The sequence below is a fragment of the Episyrphus balteatus genome, chromosome 3 (assembly GCF_945859705.1).
Source record: "Episyrphus balteatus chromosome 3, idEpiBalt1.1, whole genome shotgun sequence".
Taxonomy (NCBI): Eukaryota; Metazoa; Arthropoda; class Insecta; order Diptera; family Syrphidae; genus Episyrphus; species Episyrphus balteatus.
The window spans coordinates 100,860,231-100,886,394 of NC_079136.1; the positions used below are offsets into that span (position 1 = coordinate 100,860,231).

A 26,164-nucleotide genomic window follows, 5' to 3' on the forward strand; every position below is an offset into this window, starting at 1 on the left:
TTCAAATAGTGTTCAATTCGATTCAAATAGTGTTGATCATTGAATATTTGCATTTTTGTAATTATTTAATGTTTTCACCTGTCCAATCAAACGGGACATGTTTAAATAATCTTGCTTTCTAGGATCGCAATGCTGATCATTCGTTCTTTGTTAGAGTTCGGGATAATATCGATTGAACCTGACGACAAATAAGCCCATTGATATAATGTAGAGAAGGAAAACGACATAATGGGGGTATCGAGAATAAAAATTTCTCTTGGAATGTTTCCCTTGTTTTAAACATTGGAACAAAAATGATCATCAAAAATTACCAAGGAAATAAAGTTTTCATTTCATAGGATTTCTTGTTTTCTGGAAATAAATTCCGAGGGAGATTCACGGTCGCACAAAAAATTCAGAGGGAAAAAAATATTTCGAAGAAAACACAATTCCCCTGGAGATTCACGATAGGGCCCAATAAACAGTTGAGCTTAGAACAAATTATTGGAAAGGATATACTTTCAAATGGATATGCAACTGAGTGCCTTCATATACATATGCAAAACTAAATCAGAGAAGAAAGTAACAAATTCATTCCTTGGAGCGGAACGTTCACGTTTCATATAAATTTACACATTCTCCTTTGGTACAGATATTAGATGGAATACTAGCTTTGATCTTTTGCACTCGATGATCTGCTGTCAACTACTTTTTAGTACTTCTGGATGCATTCAGAGACTATTTTTTGTTTACAGAAGAAAATTATTTGAATGCAAATAGAAGTTGTTAGAAGTACCGATACAGAAATCCGAAGGAATACAGTTGTTATTTACTTAAAAATAAAAATATTTGTCCCTATCGAATGTGTACCAATGTTATTCAAATTCAATTTTCTCGTTTCTCTTTGTTGATAAAAAAGGGACCTACTCAGTAGTGTGCTTCTTAAAAATCAATTTTCGAAATTTTAATGGGACACATTTTCATTTTGTTCTTCCAGCCTTTAATATAAATTGGGTAAAATTGGGTAAAATTTGGTCCAGTTTAAACACGTTCTAGGGGTCGCTACCACAATTTTGTTGAAATTGATCCTTTTTTTTTTACTTAAATCTTTAGTGAATGGTAGCGACCCCTAAATTTTAATATTAAAATCGGAAAAAAATACCATATACTATGTTTATATAGTAGAACATAGTGCAGGGGTGTCCCATTAAAAAATCGAAAAAAAGATTTTTTCGACCATATAAGAAGCACCCTAATGAAGGGCCCAGGGGAAAAACGGCACATGTCCACTTTTTGTCAAAAATAAACTAATGATGAGGTCTTGTAGTATTTACTGAGCACTATCTGAAGGCATCCTTACTTTTATAAAACAAATTTAAGTTTTGCTGAAAAAATAAGTAAATTGTGAGCTTGTAGTACCAAGTTGTATGGAGAACAAAATTTTAAAATGCGTTTTTCTCGAAATGCAGGAAACGTGCAAAGTAAAAGTTTTTCCTAAGATACAGTTCTTTCATTTGATGCCAACTGCGTTTTGTAAACAACCAAAAGAAAATAAAAACAAATTCTTCCAATTTACAATTTATATTGAATTATATTTTCTTTACCATTATTTTACAATGACAAATATTGAATTTGATTGTTCTAAGGTACAAGTTTAAAACGTGCAACAATTATTTTAATGTATTCATTTTGTTTTTCTTGTAGTTTTATAATTGTTTGCATTCGCATTTACATTAAACTCTCTCAATCAAATATGAACTCCAATAAATGTTTCTTTTTTGTTTACTATAAATTTATATTTCTAGTTATATTTCTTTGTTTTTTGCTTTAATAATTATATAAATAAAAATAAATGTATTTTTTTTTTAATTATTTGTGCGTAAATGCAAATTCTTTTTAAGTTCTCATTTCAGACTACAACAACTGTATACACGAAATATAATATAAGGTAGACACTTGGGGAGAAGAAAAAGAAACACTTTGTTGTTTTTTTTTTTTTTCTTTCTGTTAACCATTTTTTTTAAGTACAAAGGAAAATGTTTTATTTTTATAGAAGAAAAAACACTACAAAGCTTAAAAACTATTTATTCATTAATTTATCAAATATTTAATTTAGTACATTGTTAAGATCTTCAAAAAAAGGTTAGATAAATGTTTAAAAATTCTGACAAAACTGTAATAAAAAAATGTAGAAAAAAGTCAGTCACTGTGTAAAAATTTAAATGCACTTTAAAATATATTATTATTCGAGTTTAAGTCCATTTTTTGTTTGAAGTGCTTTTTAAATTGCTTGTTATTTGAAAGTCCATTTTTAAGTTATTTTTTTTTTGTGAGAGTGACTTAAAAATTAATTTCAATTATTCTTAAAATCTAACAATTAACTACAAGTTAAGTGGTATATATTTTGTGTAGATATTTACATTCTAATGCATTATACAACTATATGTATTTGTGCGTGTTTAGTGCTTCACACGCACTATTCTATTTTCTTTTATTATCATTTCATCAAAAAAAAAATATATTTAAATAAAATATAAATTACAGAGAAATAGTCAGTTTTTATGTCTCTTATAATAAAAAAAAATGAAATTCAACATTAAGCGGTTGTCTTTCAGTTCTGCAGTTTGTGCGTAGCTGCAAAAATGTATAGCATGCTTATCATTATGTTGTTTGTTGTTTTTTTTTTTTCAATTAATTATATTTGTCAAAAGGCATAAATTGAAGTTAAAAAAAAAATAAATAAATACTCGACAAATGCATTACGATCTTCAGTTCTTTATAAGTGTGATTATGACAGATTGCACTACTTTTTATTTGGAAGCCTTGATAGGGAGTTAATTTTCCCCCTTTTCGTTATGAAGTTCTTGTGTAGTTTTCACTACTTGTAGCTCTCTACATTTGGAAGGTCTGCCAATCTAGATGAATAATATTAAAGTTGAGTTGCTTAATCTATGCAGTTGATTTCTATCAGCATGCCTGGAATTTAAGAAAACAAAAATAGTTGATTACTTAAATAAGTACATAAATGTATAATGAATAATGATTTATTTTATAGTTTCGCTGTTGTATTTATATTAAAATCTAAGGCCAGTAGAAGTGTTTTCGGAAATTTTGGCTTTAAAAACTTATTAAATTTAAAACCGCAGCAATATTTGCAGTCTATTTTATGAGAGAAAAAAATCTAAAAACAAAATGATTTAGGTCCAACTTTTTATATGAATGTTTATCTGCTTTTTATAAAAAAAAACGCAATTTTTCAACATTCACGTTCAATTTCCGGTTGCCCATTGCGAATTATAGATGGAAAAACTGCATTTTGCATTTTAGCTTGAAGCCGGTTATCTTAATTTTTTTAAATTTTCAAGTAGACCAGACAATTATACAATTATATTTAGGCAGAAAAATTCTTTGTGGGTCTAACACGCATTATTGCAAGTTGACGACATGCTCCAAAACGTAAATGCAGTACGATACCGAAAAAGTATATTCTTTGTTATCAATAGACATTCTAGGTGAAGAAGTCTCAATCCAATCCAATCCAATCCAGATAAAATTAAAGATTTTAAAGATTCCTGAAGAAGGTTGTAATCACAACCGAAACGTACAAGAAAAATTAGGATAAATAACAAATTTGAATCACAAGTCCACATAGGAGTTAAAAAAAAACTTAATTATGAAAGTAATAGTTATGCTTCATTCATAGACATTTTAATAACACGGTGTAACACTCAAAATATACGCGGGCGGAGACCTATCAGGTTTTGTAGAGCTAGTCGCACTGAATACGAAACGGTATTTGAAAATCCCCTAACACCCCCAAAATCTGGAGTTACGGGCAAAAAACGGTTTTTTGGACCTTCACCCATTGAAAAAATTCTAGCTTCGACAATTTTTTACCCATTTTCGATTTTTTTACAGTTTCTGATAAAAGATAAATATACCTTTTTAACAATGTATAAAACATGTAACTCGGTTAAACCACTTAGAATTTATAAGATGTCAAAGTTCAAAAATTCAATTTTTTTTGTCATTTGCCCAACTTCGGCATCAATTTAAAGTATATGTTTTCAAGACAACATGCTATTTAAAAAATATATTCTAAAACTATATCTATTTCCCAATTGATCGAGGTATTTTTTATGAAAATCACTTCAAAATTGGCTTAGAAAAAAAAATTTTTCGATTTCAACCCAGATACAGAAATTGGAACTTTTAGGTATAGAACAAAAATGTTGTTTCGGCACGTAGTAGGATAAGTTGTGCGCCAGGATTTGATGAAGGTTTTTTGTAGAGGAGCTCAATACAAACATTTTTTTTCTTTGGAAGGGGGGTCTATCTCCCCCTGTTTAGGTGGGAGGGGCATTTTTCTAAAAAAAAATTATCAAAATAAAAAAAAATTATTAAAAAACAACGGCAACACTTACAGTAATAAATGATACCATTTCCAAAAGGCAAAATTGTGCATTTGATTCTAATTTTTAAATCAATATAATATTCCCAATAGTTTTTGAAATAAGAGATTTCAAAGTTAAAAATAGGGGAAAATTTTTTTTTTTTAAACTCATTTTATATTATTTTTGTCCAGACTGTGAATTTTAGTAAATAAATTACTTAAACAGAAAACTGCCTCAATTGATTCCTTATCGAACCGTGAAAACTATATGTTTCTATGTCTTCTAGTTTTTGAGAAAATTGAAAAATAAAAACAAATAAAAACAAAAAATATTTTGAAAAAAGAAAAATCTGATAAAATAATTTTTCAATTTTCTCAAAAACTAGAAGACATAGAAACATATAGTTTTCACGGTTCGATAAGGAATTAATTGAGGCAGTTTTCTGTTTAAGTAATTTATTAACTAAAATTCACAGTCTGGACAAAAATAGTATAAAATGAGTTTTAAAAAAAATATTTTCCCCTATTTTTAACTTTGAAATCTCTTATTTCAAAAACTATTGGGAATATTATATTGATTTAAAAATTAGAATCAAATGCACAATTTTGCCTTTTGGAAATGGTATCATTTATTACTGTAAGTGTTGCCGTTGTTTTTTAATAATTTTTTTTTATTTTGATAATTTTTTTTTAGAAAAATGCCCCTCCCACCTAAACGGGGGGAGATAGACCCCCCTCTTAAAGAAAAAAAATGTTTGTATTGAGCTCCTCTACAAAAACCCTTCATCAAATCCTGGCGCCCAACTTATCCTACTACGTGCCGAAACAACATTTTTGTTCTATACCTAAAAGTTCCAATTTCTGTATCTGGGTTGAAATCGAAAAATTTTTTTTTCTAAGCCAATTTTGAAGTGATTTTCATAAAAAATACCTCGATCAATTGGGAAATAGATATAGTTTTAGAATATATTTTTTAAATAGCATGTTGTCTTGAAAACATATACTTTAAATTGATGCCGAAGTTGGGCAAATGACAAAAAAAATTGAATTTTTGAACTTTGACATCTTATAAATTCTAAGTGGTTTAACCGAGTTACATGTTTTATACATTGTTAAAAAGGTATATTTATCTTTTATCAGAAACTGTAAAAAAATCGAAAATGGGTAAAAAATTGTCGAAGCTAGAATTTTTTCAATGGGTGAAGGTCCAAAAAACCGTTTTTTGCCCGTAACTCCAGATTTTGGGGGTGTTAGGGGATTTTCAAATACCGTTTCGTATTCAGTGCGACTAGCTCTACAAAACCTGATAGGTCTCCGCCCGCGTATATTTTAAAACCTCATTTTTGTAACACCGTGTAATATAACATTCATAGACATTTTAATATTTTCTTATCAATTAATATTAAAATTGACAAAAAAAAATCTATTTATGCATTGAGAGTTTGTGTGAATGTAACGTTACCATGGAATTGCCCTTGGGCTTAATTTAAATTAACAAATCCCGAATGCGCAATTTGACTAACAACAGAGAAGATATTCTTTTTCTATCAAAGAGTTGAAAAACAATAAGTCGTATCGCCTTAACAATATTCTCGTAGAATTCATAAAGCAGCGGTTACGACATGGTATGACGTATGAGTTACTTCATTCACTCAGAAAAAAATCTCTGTGCCTCGCAAACTGTAAGGGAAAAGTTATAAGATCCTGGAAATGAGATTGGAGAAATATTTGCATCGTGATGGTAAAGTAAGCGCTTAGATAAAATAGTCTAGAATTTGGTCGAAGAAGAAAGTCTCCCCATTCTTAAGCATTTACTATAAAAATACTTTGCGGATTATTATAAATAAATAAATTAAGTTGTGGCCTAACAACTCTCAACCAATTCTTGCTAACGTGTAATTAAAATTAAAGAATGGAAGGGACCTACAATTTACCGCTGCGTTCGAATTGGTTATTAGCGAGAGTAAATGCAAGGTATGTTTGATATCTTTGTATTTGTATTCAAATATAAAAGTGTGAAAATCTTGCAAATCTCTCACTCTGAATCATCTATTTTTATTAAAAAACATTGTTTGAATAGTTCTGATACCATTTCTAACAGTTTAGGTAGGATGCGCTTAAAACATGATTTTTCGAGTGATTCTATCCTGCAAAAATTAACCCACTACTTTTGATATCAGAAAATTAAGCTCTATAACAAGTATCAAAACAAAATAAACTGTTATTCTTATTGCGAGCAATTTTGTGCATTTAGGTGCTCTTTTTAACTTTCCTTTCTTTTCGTTTTTTAAATGAAATTTTATTTAACCCATAAAATGAAAGACCTAGGCCCTGTTCCACAGCAAAACTACACTAATTACATCAGCTACAACAAAGACTTTAAACATTGGTTGTGGCATATTGAACTTAACGAAGCACGTTTTAGAACATTTTTGTTTATTAGACTATACAAAGCATATCCCGAGGATCAATGGGACTCAACACTCAACTACTGATTTTTAGGTCACTGCTGTAGTCAGTTCTAAAATAGACTCTTTAAAAAACAATTTACCAACTTATAAAAATTAGAAGAATTTTGTTTCACCAACATAAACTTCAAATTTAAACTTAAAAAAAGAGTACTGAAAATTGCTGGTGCAATAGCGCTCAGACTTTTGATGGCGTAATCAATAAACAAGTAATTTCATGGTCACAAACTATAACTTTGTAAAAAACTACAAAATACACTTCAGTAGAAAAAAAATTGGGTAGGTTATTTAAAGAAAATACCATTAAATGGTACGGGTCGAGAACAGCAGAAGTTACAGGAGCAGGCGTTCTTGGGCCTAAAAAGAAACTCTCCGTACCATTAAGTAAATCCCCAAGTATCTTTCAAGCTGAAGTAAATGCGATTGTAAAATATGCAGAAATAAATCTCGAATTAAATCACAGGAACAAAAACATTGCCATTATGTTTGACAGTTAAGTTGCCCTAAAAAAACTTAAATCCTACGAAATCAAATTCAAGCTAGTATTGGAGTATGTAGGGAAACTTAACCAATAAACAAAGTAAAATAAACAAAGTCACTCTCATCTGGGTACCTTGGCACGTTGGCGTTGGTGTCCAGAGGAACGAGGACTCTTTAGCAAAAGCGGGAGCAATTTCCCCTTTTATGTGAACCGTACTACGGAATAGGAGAAAACATTTTATTAAAAATAAAATAAAAATAGACAAGGAGACCAATAGACCAAGAGACCAGGAGAACAAAAAACTGGGCAGGATTTACCAAAACTAATAAAAGCCAAAATGTTTCTGGGGAACTACAACCAAGAGCTTTTTAAATCCTGTATCGGTCTAAGTATGAACAACCTCGGTATAATCACGGGTCTCCTCACGGGCCACTGTAAGCTAAACATTTTGGCTCTAGTAAATTGTGCAACATGTGGATTCTGTAATGAACAGGAAGAACCACCAGATAACATTCTGGGTAGTTTTAATGCACTAATAAACCAAAGATTTAAACAGGTCGAAGAGGAAAAATTGCACTCTATGAAAATACCCCAAATACTCAATTTCCTGAAAGGAGTTAAGTTAGAGGAGGAGCTAAAACATGAGGAACCAACTCAGCTAGCTTGAAAGGGGGCACAATAGATCTTTTAGGACGCAATTTACAATGGTCGGAATAAGTATTTTGACAAAATGAACATTTTTCTAACTGATGAGAATAATCTGTAACGGTTAAACATAAAATAAGGAAGTTGACGGATATTTAATAAGTATATTATGGTGATACTCATGATGGTCAATGTCAGTCATATAATTGATATTATGCTTCAAGACTGCATTTTTTGTATAAAAAGTGCCAATTTCTGAGCGAATTCAGTTTTTTCAATTTTTGTTTTATGAGGTAAATAGTAGGTATATTATCTTCCCATAAATATGGCAAAATTGTCTTCTTCGAGCTCAATGCGAAGGGTATTTTTGCTAACAAAGTTTTTGATTAAACAATGGCTTTTCCAAAATCCAGACTTTTTGGAGTCAGTCCGCGATTTAAAGTGAATTCCTCAAAATGCGTCTGTTTTTTGGTGCATTTTTTATTTTTTGTCCATTTGTGGTAAATTTTGCATAGCATAATTAAATTATATTTTTTTGTTTTCATATTTGGTAATTTATAGTTTCTCGGGATAAATTCAGTTCTCCACAGACTTTTTAACAGACACGCCGAAATTATGACTTGCAACAAAAGATGCACTAATTTCAATGTTAATTTCCGCCGTTTTGCCCACTTTTTTACTAAACGGAACCTTAACAAGTTTGTCAGTTTTATACGTGCTTGAAACACGTAAAATGCATTACCTTACCTTACAAACATGTTTGTCAAAATACTTTTTTCGCTCAGAAATTAGCACTTTTTATACAAAAAATGTAGCCTCGAAGCATAATACCAACTATATGACTGATATTGACCATCATGAGATTCACCATAATATACTTATTAAATATCCGTCAACTTTTTTATTTTATGTTTAACCGTTACAGATTATTCTCATCAGTTAAAAAAATGTTCATTTTGTCAAAATACTTATTCCGACTATTGTATCTTATACCCCAAATATCAATCAATCAAACAATCAATTTCTTGATGTATTAAATCAACTTGAATTGGAGCTATGAAGCTTTAAAGTTACTCCCGAAGCACCCAACGCTATATCGTTATTATAAATGTGCAAACTTAATTATACAAAATAATTGATTGCTACCGAATTTGTTCTTATTTTCCATGTGAATTTAAAGAAGATATACAATCTTCGCTATTAAATCCTAATGCTCATTTTACTTTATTTTTTTTTTTCGCTTGTTTTTGGCATCCTTCAACGAAAAAAAAACATGTTAGTAAAGTTTTTATATCAATATTTACCTGCACTCGAATTGAACTCATTTCGTAGCCCCCTTTGCTTTGCATCTGTGTTTGTATGGCATTTAGGTGATTCGTTGTTAGCTCCACATCAGCAGAGCCAATATGGCCGGTGTGTTGAAAATTCGTCGGATTGCCGATCATCGATCTGTCAATACGTAATCGTTGATGTCGCCTTCGCGAAGGTGATTGTGGTTGATGAAAACAGCACGAGAACCATTGTAGCCAAATGTCACCTGTGCTTGCCATTTTATTCGAAAACCTATTTTTTGTTTGTTGATGCGCCACGGTTTCGGCTGTTCCTTTTGTTACTTTGTCAAAAGACAATACGAGCAACAACAACAGTTATAGATGTCCGTTATTGGAGAGCTTAACACAAGAATTAAGTTTTTTTTTCTCTCTGAATTTAACTGCACATAAATCCGTTCGCACAGATGGAGATAGTGATCTGCCAACTTTTCCACAATATTACTTTCTAATGGGTATTTAACGTTCACAACTTTTTTTTCTGCAAAGAGAACAAAAGCAAAAAATGAAGAGAATCATAAAAAAAAATTAATTAAAAAAGTAAACAATCTGTTGTTGATGACAAAACAGAATTAAAATTATTAGTAAATATAAAATATACGACATTGGGGAGATCCTCCACCACCAGATGACTCTTGCCAAAATGGCGTACAACATATGAGTTGTCACTGTGTCACTCATTCAGATGATTGCACAAAATAAAAAGTGAGAAATTCAATATGACTCAGTGAGGATACAATAAATGTATGAGAAAAAAAAATAAAATATATATGCATAACTCCACTTGCTGCTGTTGCAGGTCTCTTTTTTTTGTTCTTCTGTGTGCGTCGGCACTTTTTCTCCACTGAACTTATTAAAGTGGCGTGCGGTTATTAACCGCAGAATGGCATTAGCGATATTTATAGCGAAAAACTGAATACGCGGGTATTCATAGCCAAGGTACTTAACGATTTACGCAAAATCGCTGCCGCTTTGCTGATGTCTGAGAGGCAAGTAGCACCAAACGAGCGATTGCCTTTTTAACCAATAAAAATAACAAAGACAACAAAAAACAAAAAAGATACAGAAATACGATTGAAGAGCAGAAAAACTGAGTCATCTCTTCCATTCGCTTTTTGTTATCAAATCAAAATTTGAATTCGGATTTTCTTTGTTGTGTACATGAGCAAGAACATATACGGGCGACTAATTGCGCCTCCGTGGCGTATTCATAAAGACAGACTCACAGAACATTTAGGTCTTTTAGAATTCAAAGCAAGTGCCATATGCGAAAGAGATATTGAATTTGATGTATTTTATGGTTCAGAACCGGAAGCAGCAGCTGGACACAATATAGTGAAACAGCTTTCCCATCTCATGGTAGACATTACCATGAAGTCATTGCAACGCACTTTCATTCATTTTTTTTAACGAATCGAAAATTATTTTATTTGTTGCTTTTTAAAATAATTTTAAGCAGATAATGACCTTTTTTTGTTGCGGTACTAGTTAAAATGAATCATCAGAAATTACTGAAATAATGTTGGCTGTGGCTTTTTGCAAGATAACTACATGATCATAATAAAAACGTGAACAAATTTACATGTCTGTGGATAGAGTTCAGGTCGTAAGCTGAAGAAATGTTGTATGTTGCGTGTTTTGATTGGCACACTCTAGAGATGTGTTAATTGCTCAACGTTGGATTGTAATAATTTTTTTTATATTTGCTTGCTGTTGAAGATAGTAGATTTTGTTAATAACTAGGCCGAGTTATTTAAATAGCCGTGTTTTTTTCTACATCTTAGTAGTTATTCATTTTTTCATTTTAATAAAATTAAAAAGTCATAAGCTACTAAATTCTAGTTACAACTGTGTAGATAAATATGCTTTGCTATTTTATTTTATTTGGCAACGGTTCTGAAATAAACGAATTTAGCAAAGCCTAAGAGCGCAAAGCAAAATTTTTGGACTAAATAATGAGTAATAGTCTTAGACCCCACAGCAAATTGTCGGAGTTGAGTGATAACCAAAATGTGAGTATGCAGTTTTATAGCCTTATGCGTTCTAATAACGAATTCAAGCAGCTTTAAAAACGCAGCCTTATATGGTTTTCGGGAGATCAAATATCGCGAAGTTTTCCAATTAATGTGAGTAGGCTAAATTAACACAAACTCACATTCACTGATGTTCGAACATTTCCCCTAAGCCTGAAGACCTCAATCTTGATAATACGATTAATAGAACTCAAGATAAGCTGTTTAAGCGGTTTTTTTTTTTAGACTTTTCTTTTTATTTTTTTGTTTTTTTTTTTTTAATTCAGAACTCTCCAAAATAGAGCCGATTACATCTTGAGTTCTATTTGTAGCATCCACAAATTCTTTTCAATTTATTCGAGGATTTTATTACAGCGTTAAGGTTTCACATACAACAAAGTAACATTAAAGTATGCAGCAATAAATGAACAATTTTTAATTTTCGAGAAAATAAAATCATTTTAATAAAGACAAAACCTGCCACAGTTTTAGATTTTCAATTATCTAAATCTCTCGTTGGACGGATTTTAATTTGTTGTTTTTTTTTTTTTAACCAACAAATGTTTGAAGTCTGTGGAGAAATACAAAAACATTACAAACAGTTTTAAATATGTAAATTTTAATTTTCCTTTTGCATATTATTGTTATTATTTTATTTTTTACCATATACAGGCTGTACCAAAAGTAATGGTCTAAACTAAACATGCCAAAAGATCAGCTCAGTGTATTACATAAAATAATTTTTTTATATTTTTAAATAAAATTAATTTTCTTAAAATCAGTTTTTCATGCTTACTTTTACTCTTAAATCAGTAAGCCATACTTTGAATAGTTACGAACTTTTTCTTTAACTAATTAAATTTTAAATTTCGAATATGCTTTGTTTGAATAAAAATCTTTTTTCACTTTCCATTGAAATTAAAACCTTAATAAACTTTTCATCAAACAACACTAAGAGATATTTAATTAAACCACCAACTCGTTGATATTCTTTTTAAAATTTTATAAAATACACAAAACATCATTGTTTCTCACGCTTAATCCGATTACCGACTAAAACATAAATTGAAACCCCAAGTCACCTATGGCCCGGAATTCATAACAACTGAGTAAAGACTTGAGACAATAGATTGCGAATTAGTTAGACAAAATTAAAAGCATCGCATTTGTCAAAATTAATTCAAAGAATAAAATCAGTTGTTTAAACTATTTTAATATAACGGTCTTTAATAGTTGAGTTGAAAATAAACTGACAATTTTAACTAAAATGAATAATTAACTAAAGCAAACACCGTTACAATGTGCCAATGATCTCAACCCCCAACTAGCATTTGAAGTTCGATTCGATTGAGACCGTAAATTACTATTCAACTTTTCTAATCCAAGTCTACATAATTATCTTATTTAATTTATTAAAAATAATGCTTAGTTTTGGAGATGCGATTAATTGACTATGACTAGATTGCCCTTGTTTTATAATTATTTTTGTTTTTCTATAAGACACTAGCACCATTGGGTAAAGCAGTGTCATTGACATTTTGATGTGGTTGGACAAAAATAGTAATTATTATTATTTACCGTTGCAGTAATTTCAAAATTAACATAAAAAGCTGAGCAAGTTTTTTTTTTTATTTACGAGTATTAGAACTTGTATTTAGTTTCTTATCGTCAATTATAATTGAAATAAAAAAAGCTTTGCACATTTCATTTTAAGTATTTATTGGCGAATACTTATAGGTGGAATACTAGAAGTAAGTATCGAATTTATAAATGCAAGTAATGCTAAAAACTTTTAATTTGTGTATGAAATTATTTGCATACATATTTATTAAAAAAAAATAATAAAACGAGTCGTTTGAAAACTAATTTTTAAAGAATTTTTATTACTTTATTACGAAGAATTTTTATTTCCCCATTTGTTCCATATTTGCATTTAATATTTATTTATATTTGAAAAGGTCAGTAGGAATTTAATATTAAATCACGTTTTGCCTGAACCTTGTTATGTCTGATATCGCCAAATGTTTTTTTTTTTTTGTTTGTTTATCATATTGCATGCTTTGCTTATACCATACTTATTACTTAGAAATATTGTGTGTATGCATAAGGTATTTCAAATACCTATGACAAATTCTTTAATTTTAAATCTAGTTTTTATATTTTTTTTATATGACTCAGAAGCTTTTTCTATTTTGGTACATAATGTGTATGTGTGCAAATAAAATATTTTCAAGGTTTTTGGAATATATCTTATCAATATTAGTCCATGTAAATATGGATCAACTCTACATTTGATTCTATTTAAAATTGTAATATTATTGAGTAATTTTGCATAAATTAATCTCAGAAATAATCTACATAAACTCAATCAATATTTTTGTTCTTTGAAATCATTTAACTTCTATTCAACTTTAATTGTTTCTTAGCTCATGGCTGAACCAATTTCAATGATTTTTTTAAAAGCCCAGTACTATACTGTATGTAAAACAGTCTTCGAGAACTTAGGAATTGTTTTTTGCCCCATGTTAACAAAAGCAACTGAGTTTTATATTAAATAATTGAGTTTAGAAAAGTATAAGATATTTTTTAAAGTACAGTAAATGACTTGTTAAATTAACCGGAAACAACTTAAGGTGGGTGAATTACAATAAAGAACCATTTCTTCCTCAATAAGACACAAACAAACAAAAAAACTATCCAAGACCACTTTTCCAAGAACAACATTATCACCCATTATATCAAACAAATTCTTGTGTCTCCAAGATATTCATGACGCATCTTTATAGATACAAAAAAGTAGAACATCTGATGTTCAGGAAGAAAAGAAACAACCGAGGAGGTGCAAATATCCCTTAACAGGATCCAGGTACGAAATTTCTCAATAGTGAAGCAGAAACCGCTAACCACCCTGGATCATGTAAAAATAGGGAGGGAATTACTATAGTGATTGATTATGAAAATAATACAAAAACTCTATGAAGGCCAAAATTCCACCACAGTTCACCCAGGAGCCAACCTGTATGATAATCTAGAACTCCAGCCAAGTTACCAAAATGAGATCAAGAACTCATGAAAGAAGGTGGACCCGATGAAGTAAAGGCAAAACTTTTCAAACACGGCATAGAGATAACATTAAGCTTGCGAAAGTGTGCAACACATAGGCGAACACAACGGAAACTGTCTTTCAAAAATCCACACAATATCTGGAATTTGCTGATAGTATCGCCGTAATTGAAAGAACTAAGCGAACTACTGCCGAAAAAAAGTGAGGAGAAGACGAAATATGTACATGTTGTCATCTACTACAGTCGATTTGCATTAATTTTAATTTTGTATAGAGGGACTGAAGAAATAAACTTTCGAGCAAAACTTCAAAGAACAGCTTTTATAAATTCCCATAAAAAATAACTCATATAACAGTTTTCATTCATCAATTAATATATCTTCGAAATACCAAATTGTTTTCATCGCTTCATCATTCTCAAGCCCACTCGTACCTTTGATAGACTTGATGACGCAAAAGTAAGTGTACATACAAGAAATAAACTTTAAATATACAATGTAATACTTTCCTAGCCAAAGAACCCTTTGGCAAAAGAAGAAAACTTTCTCAAATGTAACAATAGTTTCTATCGTTCAATTTTAATCAATAATTTAGAAAATATCTAAAACGAACAAAGAAAAAAAATGGTTTAATTAAAACAAAACTTGCACATTCGAACCTGAAACCATATTGACGTAAAGTGCAATATACCTTCAGGCCTTCAGGGTCAAATGAGTAAGAAAAAAAAAAAACTTTCTTAAGTCTTAAGATTTGTCATTCTCTCTAAATTATTTTCATGAAGGATAAATTAACAAAAAAAAAAAAGAGAAAAAAAAAACACCGCTAAACGAAAAGCAATATTAAAAAGTAATCCCAAAATGCGGTCAATTTCGTAGAATCAGCAACGGCAGCAGTGAGTTGAGATTGAATCAAAACAAAATACAGAAATCCGGTTTTGTACATCTCGATCTAAAGTCTTAGCTCAGCAGCCAGCAGCAGTGATAAATAAACATGGAAACTGGAAATGAACCACACGTTTTAGCTTTAAAATAACAAAATCGGTTTTAAATGGCCAGCAGGGCCGCACTTGTTCTATTTTTTTCTCATGTAGGTTGACATTAAAAAAAAAGATAATTTGCAAAATTATCTCAATCAATAAAACATTTAAAAAAAATTAATATAAAATTAAAATAATAATTTAGTGAGCATTTCACACAAATTCATACATTATACAATGAATCTACGCTCTTCTCACGAAGTGACGTACGGAAATTGTTTTTGAGATTTTTGTATTTATGTGTTATTCTTCTTCAGAAAAATGTTTCGAACATGACTTAATTTTACACAAAAATACAAAAAAAAAAAAAAAAAACGGAATTAACATCATTTAAAGAAGTACAAAAAAAACTTAAAACTGCTATCCTGTAAAATATTAAAAAAAGCAGATACGTCAGTTCGTAACAAGAATGACGATATTATGGTGATACTCGTAAGTCGTAACATTAGTTTTTCTTCAAATCGGTCAGAAACTTTTGCCCGTTAGTGCTGATTTTGAAGCACTATGATATTTGAAGTCGTTTGTAAAAATTAAGGCACATTCACATTATGACAATTCTTTTGCGCCAGCCGTATTTTTGTTTTTTTTGGTTAGGGCTTCGATGTTGGTGACGTTTATTGTTATCCTATAAGGAAAAGCTATCGTCGAATGGGCTTCAGGTCAAATAAAACAAATACAGAAGCTGACTAGACAGGTAAATTCACGAGTTATATGGCAAAATGCTAGAGCGTGTAGGTTGGGTTGGAAAGGAGGTTGGTCTATTCCCCTCTGTTTAGCCGGGAGGGACAATTTCCTAAAGCTTGAAGAAAAATTATTAAAAATCAACGGTTACACTTAAACTAACGTCCTAGATATACCTTTTTGTACAGCCAATAACTTTTTTTTTTTACTTTGTTTTTAAAGCTGGTTTGACGAAGTTTTTGAAAGTTTTATTTTCAAACTCAAAACTTTGGAAACAAAATTGAAAAAAAAAATTCGAACTTATCTTTTAACAAATTTAAGTGCACTCACTTCAAGGAGTATTTTCAATTTATAATTTACAAAGATGTTGTTATTTAGAGTTGACATTTTTGAAGAACCTTAAGGTAATTTTTTTTATGGACAGTTGAAAATACTTTTACTTTAAAAAAATAAAATGCACGACTGGGCCGCACGTACTTGCTCTTGTAGTTCAAAGTATCTATATCTTAAACAACTATTGGAAATTAAAAATTTTCGTTAAATTTTGAACAAAAAAAAGAAAAGTAAAAAAAATTCCATTTAGGTAAATTTTTTTTTTCAAAAACTTTTTTAATTTTTTTTTTACATTTTACACTTCAAAATGACAAGAAATATCCGTCTGCAAATTTTGAATAAAATTGGTTTAGTCTTTGATATCATTTGGCAGAAAACCGCAACGCCATATTTACGTTCCCCGAAATTTTTATGAAAAACTAAAAACGCAATTTTGTTACAATCACTAAGACTAAAACGAACTCCAAATTTAATCGAAATCGTTAGAGCCGTTTTCGAGAAAATTGCAATAACTCATTAACGACGCACCGACGCCGACGCACAGACCGACGGACGTCATGACGAAACCCACTTTTTTGGACTTCTCGATTATCATAATGTTAGTTTTGATTAAAACCTCGAAATTTTTTTTGACACGAAACCAATACTTGCCCTATAGAGCAAGTAAAAAAGATTAATTCTTTTGAAGACGTTAAGAAGAAAAAATAAAGAAAAATATGCTTGTCATGAATTCTCTCCTGTTCTGTTAATTTTTCCATTGATTGAAAAAAAAAAAATATAATTGGAATTCATTTACAAGAATGGTCTTTAGTCCTTAATTTTATTAATTAGTTTGATTAAATATAGCCTATATTGCAAGCAAAAAAATAGACCCAATCTTTTGTTCCCTAGTGATTGTACCTTAAAAAAATTTTCCTCTAATAATGTTTTAGTACTTTTTTAAACGACATACAATAAATAATAACGACATTTTATTCATATTTTAATAATGGTATCCAAATCATTTCCTAACGAAATAATTTGAACAGGAGTTGTAAAATGTGCATACATGTATTTTTTAAGGAAATCTCAAAAATCCATCTGTTTGTATGAAGCAACTTATATTTATGTAATTGCAAACAAAACTGTGAGACCCATTTTTATCGTGCTCTGTATCATCGTCATAACATTTTTGATCAAAAACTGATTTTCTATAACTTTAACTAATACATAACAACATTACTTATTTTATGCATCTTTAACGATTTAAAGTAAGTGCGGCCATGCAAACGCGTATTGTCTACTTCCGGATACGAGTTTTTATCTGCATTGAGTTATAACAACACAACGTCTGTCGGGAAGACAAAACGTGCATCAGTAATGGACCTCGCAAAGGTCGCTCAATATACACATCGCTTCCCACTTACTTCCTCCAATATCATAACTTTGATGATGCAGTTGCAACAAAATAAAAAAAAATAAACAATCCCTGCAGTTTAATCTCTTTCTTTTCTTCTCCATCTGCAATGGCAAAGCAAGAAGGATTTATTTGCATTCTATCTGGTTAAACTTTGGAATAGCTGACATTTTCATATTTTTTTTTTTTACTTCTTTTCTATTTTTTCTGATAACAGTTTATCCAGTGAAAATAATGCAAAAAAAAACGAAAGAGAAGTGTGCCGGATTGGGGCAAACAAAACTGGATAGCATATAGAATGTGCTATTCAACAAACATGGAAAAAGAGTTCTGCTTTATTTTTTATTACCTTGTTAACTAGGTTAGAGTTGGAACATTATATTTTTTTTTCTTCTTCCAAAATGTAGGTCTACCAAAGAATTACCTTATGTCGTCTGTTGTTCAAAAGACGACGACAGCAACGACGAGGAATACAATTGAGTTTTATTATTTATTTAAAACAAAATAAGTAAACTGGAAGAATTTATTTAAAGAAAAAGAGACCTATTCATGAGCATTGTAATGCTGGTTTGACAATGTAAAGTAAACGTTTTGAATTACAAATGAACCTCCAGACGAAGCTTGTATTACGAAAAAATCATTGAATGCCTCTGACTGTGATGTCAGAATGTAAAATATAAAAAATAAAACACTTTTGCTTTCTTTCAGTCAAAAAACAAACACACACCCTTTATGCAATTTAAATCAATAGAAACGATTTGTTCAGGTGTAATGATGTCTGGGATATATTTATAATGCAACAAAGAGTCGCACGTCATGTTTATCAAAGAAGCTAAGCAGCAAAGAGCATAATAATAATTGAATTCAATGTACATAATTGTTAACGTGGATGCAAGTATTTTTTTTTTAATACTTTGATAAATTTAATTAAGCAATTTGTATTCAGCTTATGCAAAAATGTTGTGAGAAATAATATTTGCAAGTTTTAAATGATACCTACATGTAAGATGGTTTTTGGCAGCCAACGCCACAGACATCTCAAATTTGGCTTCATTAGTTAAATTTTGAGAAGAAGCTATAATTCGATGTTAGCTACGCAAATGACTTCCGTAGTTGTCTAAATAGATACAAATATTTAGGGGATGATTGTAGTCTATTTAAATTTATACATATCCTTATTTTTTAATTTAAATTTCTTAGTAGTTAGAAAATTTTATTAAGTGAACAGAATGAAATGTAGCTGTAGCTGAAACCAAAGTTGAACCTTTACAAACTTGTACTTCGACATTTCTTGATATTTTAGTGTTTTTTTTTTAACATGTTCATTACTTCATCAATATATTAAGACAATTTAAAGGATTTAAAGTAAAGTATTGGTTATACAAAATGGTTTTGTTAAGTCATATTTTAAAGCCAGGTCCTACTTACAGAATTGGTTTTTAAATACATAATGTCTAAGTTTTCATAGAAGAAACAAAGTCACAGCTTGTGAAGAACTATTGAATCATCCACACATAAACATTTATTGACTTATAATGACAGAAGCTCAATTTTCCATCCCTTGTTCGTTTTTAAGAACAATTAGCTACCAATCCCCTATTTAGGATGTTAACAGTTAAGTCTGTTTAAGACCAAGTATATACCAATGATTAAGACCAAGTATAGACCTATGTATTGGCATCATTGTCTTCTGTCCAGAATCCATCGATTCGCAGATTGATTGATAGTCTGTTGGCGTTTTAGTCCTCTTGCTATGAATGAATGAAATGAATGGTTTATGAAAGTCACATTGAGGTGTTATATAATCTGTGAACATTTACGTATAACCTAGCTCTATAGCTTTAAGGATGGAAAATGTGTTTAGTGCTTTTCACCAGATCATCAAATAATCATAGTTTTTTAGGTCATTTTAATTTTTGAGTTTGAATGTAATTTGTAGATCAGAGATTTTGAGGGGGGTTTCTTCGATAAAATTAATTTAAAAAAAAAAGTTTTGACTATCCTTTACTTTCTAGGTCCTTTAACTGCATTGTTCTGCATATGGTAGAAACTTTAATAAGCTGAATTTGGTAATTAAGCGTGATTTAAGAAAAAAGGAACAAAAGTTAAAACTGGGAAAGCGGACCACGGACCCTGATCCAATCGAGAAAATTGGGGGTACATCAACATTTTTAAAACTTATGTCGTTTTCCAAAATTCAAAAAGTGTCACTTTCAAGAAAGTATTGTAAAAAATCAATAAAAGTGAATTTAAAAGATTGTGTTATTATTTTACTTATTATTTAGTATTACAAACACATGCAAAGTAAACCTCAAATCACTCCACTTGTCAAATTCGTCGTGAACAAATTCCAAAATTGCACAAAAAAGGAGTTATTCACTCCCATAATTTTGGAAAACGACATTAACTGTTGAGCAGTTCAAGTTGAACATGTGATCTACGGCCAATACCAATAGTAGAAATTAAAAACAGGAAAAGTGGAAAACTACCAACTAGACATGTGCACCATTGACTGTTTTCCTCTATTTCGGACCTGAGAAATTGATTGGCATCATTAGTTTTTCGATTTATCGATACGACGAATTTTGTTCAATGGTTTTATGCATTTTCCCGGTTTAAAGTAATTTTTCTTGTTTACATTGCTATTTATTCTGCGCAAACGTTAATTACTGCCAGCATAAAGACAATAAATATAAACAATTTCGAGCAATTTACTTAACAATTTAGCGTTTTTTTTTTTTTTTTGTTGAAAAAATTCTAGAAATTTGGATTTTTTGTTTTAGTGGAGTAGGTAACTAAAGCAAATTAAAAATCGTCCGTAATAGAAAATACTTTAACCTTAATGGGTTGAAAATTGCTGGTGTTGCCGTTTTGTTTTTTTAAACTAAGAACATTTTTTTTTAATTTCATAAATTAAATTACATATGTCAAAAGATTATTTAGATAACTTAAAAAAATTTTACAAACAATTCCTTGGCATCATATTGATTGCTTTAACCGTTTAGAAGATATTCGTTACCAAACTAATGCCCACTGATTTCAATAGTTTTCTTATGAGCCGTATGCATTGCGATTTGGATACGAACGTTTAAGCCCCTACAAGAATATCAATCCTATTACCGAAGACGCAGTGATTCACTCCCCGGGACTCTACTCGATCCGCAACCGAATGAAATTTCAATTTGTTACAAAATTAAGAACAAAAAACGAATTTTTAAAGATTTTCTCGATTTTCGGACCTCAAATATCTATAAAATTTAAAAAGTCAATTAATAAAAAAATGATTTTTTTTTTAGTAGAAGCTTGATGTAATAATGGAAAATTGCGAAGCGGAGGACCTTCCCATTAATATAAAGAGCTCATATTTGGTGTGTATATTCCAGAGGTGTCTATCGACTTTTCGGAGTATAAAATCAAAAAAAAAAAAATTTTGATTTTTTTTACCCACCCTAGTGTACATATTTATAGCTCAAAGTTGGGCTGCCAATTTATTACGCTTCGCAACATCAATCACAAAAACTTTGTAATGGCACAAAACTCGTAGTCAAAAAGTGAATGAAAAAAAAAACTTTTCGAATTTTACTTGAACACTGTCATAACTCAAAAAATTGAACACGACCGACTCAGTTGGTATTGCCATGTTCAAAGGAGAGATCCTGAGAACCCCGTCAAAAAAGCAATATCATACAACGTTCCAACACGTTGTATGCCTAAAAACTCCTGGTACAAGCAAATGCAAAAACACCAGCATTCAGTTGGCCTCAGAAATGGAAAAATACAAAACCGGGAGGCTTGCCGCCGATTTCTGAGGTCAACCCGGGGAACCCCACAGGCGGATCACTAGTGTGAAGCAGTAACGTGGGATAGTTATAATCCCCTCGACATCGAGAGAAAAAGGAAGAAGAAGAATAAAAAGACTGTCATAACTCAAAAAAACTGGATTTTTCAGAAAACGAGTTTTAAATTTAGTATCGATCTATTTTTGTATGTAAAAAATTAGTTATAACTTTTTGCAGGATTAAAGATTACTTTTTTCCAATAACTTCTGCATTAATAACTCAAAACTCGTGATTTTTTAGTTATGACAGTATTCAATTAAATAAGCAATATGTACTGAAATTTAAAAAAAAATTGATTTACTTAACTATGAATGTAATAGGTAGGTATGCTTCAATCATAGATATTATTTTTCGTATATTAAAATTTACAAAATAGTACTTATCTATTTATTTATTGGAAATATTTCTGAATGTCACGTGAGTTACCATGAGTGATACTTATGTGTGAAGACGACCACAATTATTTATATCCTAACAATATAAAAACCTCAAATCAAGATTTCTTTATTTTATATCTAAAAATCAAATTCCAATGACAAAAAATGAGTTCTTAAAAGTTGCCAGAATTTTTAGTTCGATATCAATGCGTGTAAGCTTACTTACAAACAACGAACTATCGAAAATATTTGTATCAATAAGTTCAATAACTCTTACATTTCACACAACACTTTTTAAGCATTGAATATGAACCCATGTCAAAATCCGTTCCTATATCAATCATCACATCCACTTAATGCAATGCAAAACAAACAACAGCATTGTTACAATACAATGAAATCAAAATTGTTTATGACAATTACCTCCATAGCTAAATCGATAGTGATTGTTTTCTTTCAAAACTTAAATAAGGTACCTAATCTACATAATGTCCAAGTCATGAATTTATTGAAATTAAAAGAAAATGATTTTATTTTGTTCACAATTTTTTCATCGCAAGCAACAGAAAAAAAACTTAACAAGAAAACAAAGAAAAACAATTTTTTTTTTCACAACTTAAAATCAAGTTTCGCTTTATTGGTGGCACAATACAACCACACTGACCTATTTTTCCTGTCAATTTTCATTCATTCATCCATCATCTCCCTAAAACTATAACTAATGAGCACTCAGTGCATTCGATAAGCAATTCCTCTGACTCATTGTTCGTACATACTTCAGTCTCATCATCGCAAATGTACTGCCCGCCACAACGACACCGATAACTTCTTATTGTCCTCTCTATTCCATCGTCATCAATGCAACTTTCAATATCTAAATCTTTTAGTTGAAGCCGGTCGAAAATATTGTTGTGCAATTGAAATCGATTCTGGCACAATTCGGCATCGTAAAGCTTGCGTTTAGCGGGATCTTTTAAAGTATTCCATGCGGTGTTAATCCGTTGGAAGAGGCATGTATCGTCGTTTACATTTGAAGATGACGATGGCAGGGAGTCAGAGAGGTCATTCATCTTATCCGGATGGTGTTGCAAAATGAGCTGCTTGTACTTGTGCTTGAGCTCTTCCAATGTGGCATTCTCTTTGCACTCGAGAATTTCATAAAAATTCATCGTGTTCGACATGATTTTGTTCTGATAGTTTAAAAATAATTGGCTTATCCTGGCCGTCCTCTTATCAGGAAAATAGAACACATGAAATGAACAGAAAACAGGCGAACTTTATGCCTCTGTCCTCTTTTTTTTTAACTCCGCGAGCGAACCAAAGCAGAATTCGAACCAGCCAAAGCCCTGAAAGGAGATAATTGAGGAAGAAATGATACGAGTGTAAGGAAATGGGCTTGGCTATAGAATTTGCTTCTTAATTTTAAGGGTGCTGATGATACATTATTTTGAATGAAAACTAGAGACAGAGACCAAGGAGCAGTGAGAACACAATGGGAAGAGAAGATACAACAAGAAAATGAATGTCAAGCGGGCTGCCATTTCCCATCGAATAAGAAAAGATAAAAATACGATAAAACTCCCAGTCAACTTCTGAAGTGTGGGGTGTGGAGTGGAAACGGAGGAAAGACTTTACCCTTTTTATTTGTTGTTTATAATGGACAAAGGGATACAAATAAGAATCAATAAATTAAAGCAAAGAAATTGAATAAATTCAGGAAATCAAATTCATATTTAATCGAGACATGAATTATAATTAATAAAGTGTCCAATGGCTAACTTACCTTAAAAGGAAGTTTTGTCCGATGTTCTCAATAAAAATTGCTGCTGAAAGGAAGACGAGGTGGAGGAAGGGGATTTTTTTTTTTAATCCAAAGATGGTTCCTTTTTATTTTTCGTTAAAATGCGCACTTCACGAATCAAGAATATGGAAGCGAGTCTTTGGTTAAGCACTTAACAAAATTCGTAAGTGTGTTGTTTTTATGTTAAATGTTTTGAGGATAAAACATTTTTCAGAATTACTTAATTAAAAAGTAAAAAAATTATTTTATTTTTTCCAATTTTGTAGGCAAAATTCGAAGCAAAAGAGCACCGATACCGACGAGACAGCAGCACACCAAAGCACAAAGTTTGCAGAATGAAGTTTCGAAAACAACTGGAATTGGAATGGAAATGGCAGCTTGCTGAATAAACGGAGACTACGAATAAATCAGCTGAATAGGGCTTGTAATAGGTTTGTTCAATGAGGAGGTCAAGAGAGCATTATTGCTATGTTCTATGCGTACGTGAACGCACCCAGTGTTATGCCCAATCAAGTTCCAATTTACATTTTCTAGGAACAAATGTCAAAAAAAGGAAAATCCTCATCCCTCTTGCCTAAAAACTGAATGGTAAGGCGATTGAAAAAATCAACTTAGCCATCAGGCCCAAATGATATAATTTCGTCAGGTCAGTTCAACTTCCAAACTATTTTTATTTGATAGGGGTATTCACGAGCCGATGCAACTGGTCTAGTCAAAACTAACATTTCAGCTTCGGTTAAGGTATTACAAAAGCTACATTTTAGCTTCTTTTAAACTTTAGTAAGGTTGTTGGGTATGGAAAAAGGAGAACGTTATACAAGTTTGACCCTCTATAAGTATTTTAAACGAAGCTTTACCGAAGCTTTGAGATTTGAAAGATAGCTTCGGAAGAGCTTGTATAGCTCTTTAATACATATCTTATCGAAATTAAAAAAACAACTACAAAAACAAAAAAGAATTGTTTTTTAACTGGTTTTTATTTGATTTCAAATCATGAATTTTATCTTTTGACCTGAAATTATATACAGGAAAGTTAGTAAAAAAACAGGCATGTTGTGGAACGAAATACAGGACGGCTGAATTTTTCAAATCTGAAAGAGGGGTATTAGAAAAGCTTAAGTCCTGCTTTTCGGGACGCCAACCCCCTGGCGAAATCCACCATTTTGGAAAACGCGAATCGCTCTATATCTCCAGAACTATGGGTCCTATAGAAATTGTTATCAGACCTAAGTTATTTAAAATTCAATTACCTTTTCCTTTGTAGTACATTATTTTTTTGAGCGGGCAATAGTTTTGAGGTTATGTTGTTTTAATTTATTTTTTTTTCGGTTTTTTTAAGATTTTATCATTCCCGGTATCAGTTACATAATTTTTTAAAAAAGTAAAAGTTATAGACCATCAAATTTCCATTAATTTGGTATATTTTTGAAAGTCATGCGATGTATAAATTGAAAGTTATTGATCTGAAAACTATAATATTAGTGCAGGAAAGTTAGTAAAAAAAACAGGCATTTTGTGGAACGAAGTACTGGACGTCTGATTTTTTCAAATCTGAAAGAAGAATAGTAAAAAAACGAAAGTCCTGGTTTTCGTAGCGCCAACCACCTGGTGAAATCCGCCATTTTGAAAAACGATAATTGGTCTATATCTACTACTGGCTTGACCGAATAAGTTACTTAACCAAAGTTGTAGGTAATATAAATATCTTTTCTTGTGCATGCACTGTTTTTCAGCGGGGACAACGCTTTTGAGGTTATGTTGTTTTATTTTTCGTTTTTTTTTAATTTTTCTTAGTCTCTATGATAGAAACATAAGCACCATTAAATTTGTAGAACATCAAATTTCCATTAATTTGGTATACTTTTGAAGATTATATGACTTTTAAAACCAAAGATACGGAACCTTAAGAGCAATTTCTCTCAATACTTTCAAAAAATATACCCACTAATATGTTTTTGCATAAGGTATGAAAGTAAGGCTAAATCGTGTACGTTATGTAAAAACAAGAAAAATATGATATGAGAGGGATTTATTAAGGTGGGTAATGGTAAGACTTACAATATTGTGGTACACATATTTTGTTTTAAGTCAAACATCCAACTTTTATATTTCGATCATAGAGACTGAGAAAAATTTTTATAAACGAAAAAATAAAACAACATAACCTCAAATGTGTTGTCCTCGCTGAAAAACAGTGAATGCACAAGGAAAGATAATTATATTACCTACAACTTTGGTTAAGTAACTTATTCGCTCAAGCTAATAGTGTAGTAGATATAGACCAATTATCGTTTTTCAAAATGGCGGATTTCACCAGGTGGTTGGCGCCCC

At 30.8% G+C, this 26,164-nt stretch overlaps 2 protein-coding genes across 2 annotated transcripts; both read right to left on the bottom strand.

The window, feature by feature from the left end:
* Window positions 1-1,930: 1,930 nt before the first annotated feature.
* LOC129913943 (CDC42 small effector protein homolog) lies at window positions 1,931-24,187 on the bottom strand. Its single transcript, XM_055992945.1, has 3 exons — window positions 23,816-24,187; window positions 9,271-9,775; window positions 1,931-2,955 (listed from the first exon to the last, which is right to left on the bottom strand). Exons 2-3 carry the CDS (start codon window positions 9,514-9,516, stop codon window positions 2,947-2,949), a joined length of 255 nt encoding a protein of 84 aa, XP_055848920.1. The 5' UTR covers window positions 9,517-9,775; window positions 23,816-24,187; the 3' UTR covers window positions 1,931-2,946.
* LOC129915167 (DPH4 homolog) lies at window positions 22,731-23,201 on the bottom strand. Its single transcript, XM_055994637.1, has one exon. The coding sequence runs from the start codon at window positions 23,199-23,201 to the stop codon at window positions 22,731-22,733; it is 471 nt and encodes a 156-aa protein (XP_055850612.1).
* Window positions 24,188-26,164: the final 1,977 nt, after the last annotated feature.

Coding starts and splice junctions, on each gene's coding strand:
- LOC129913943 (XM_055992945.1), bottom strand. CDS start 9,516: ATGGCAAGCACAGGTGACATTTGGCTACAATGGTTCTCGTGCTGTTTT.
- LOC129915167 (XM_055994637.1), bottom strand. CDS start 23,201: ATGAATTTTTATGAAATTCTCGAGTGCAAAGAGAATGCCACATTGGAA.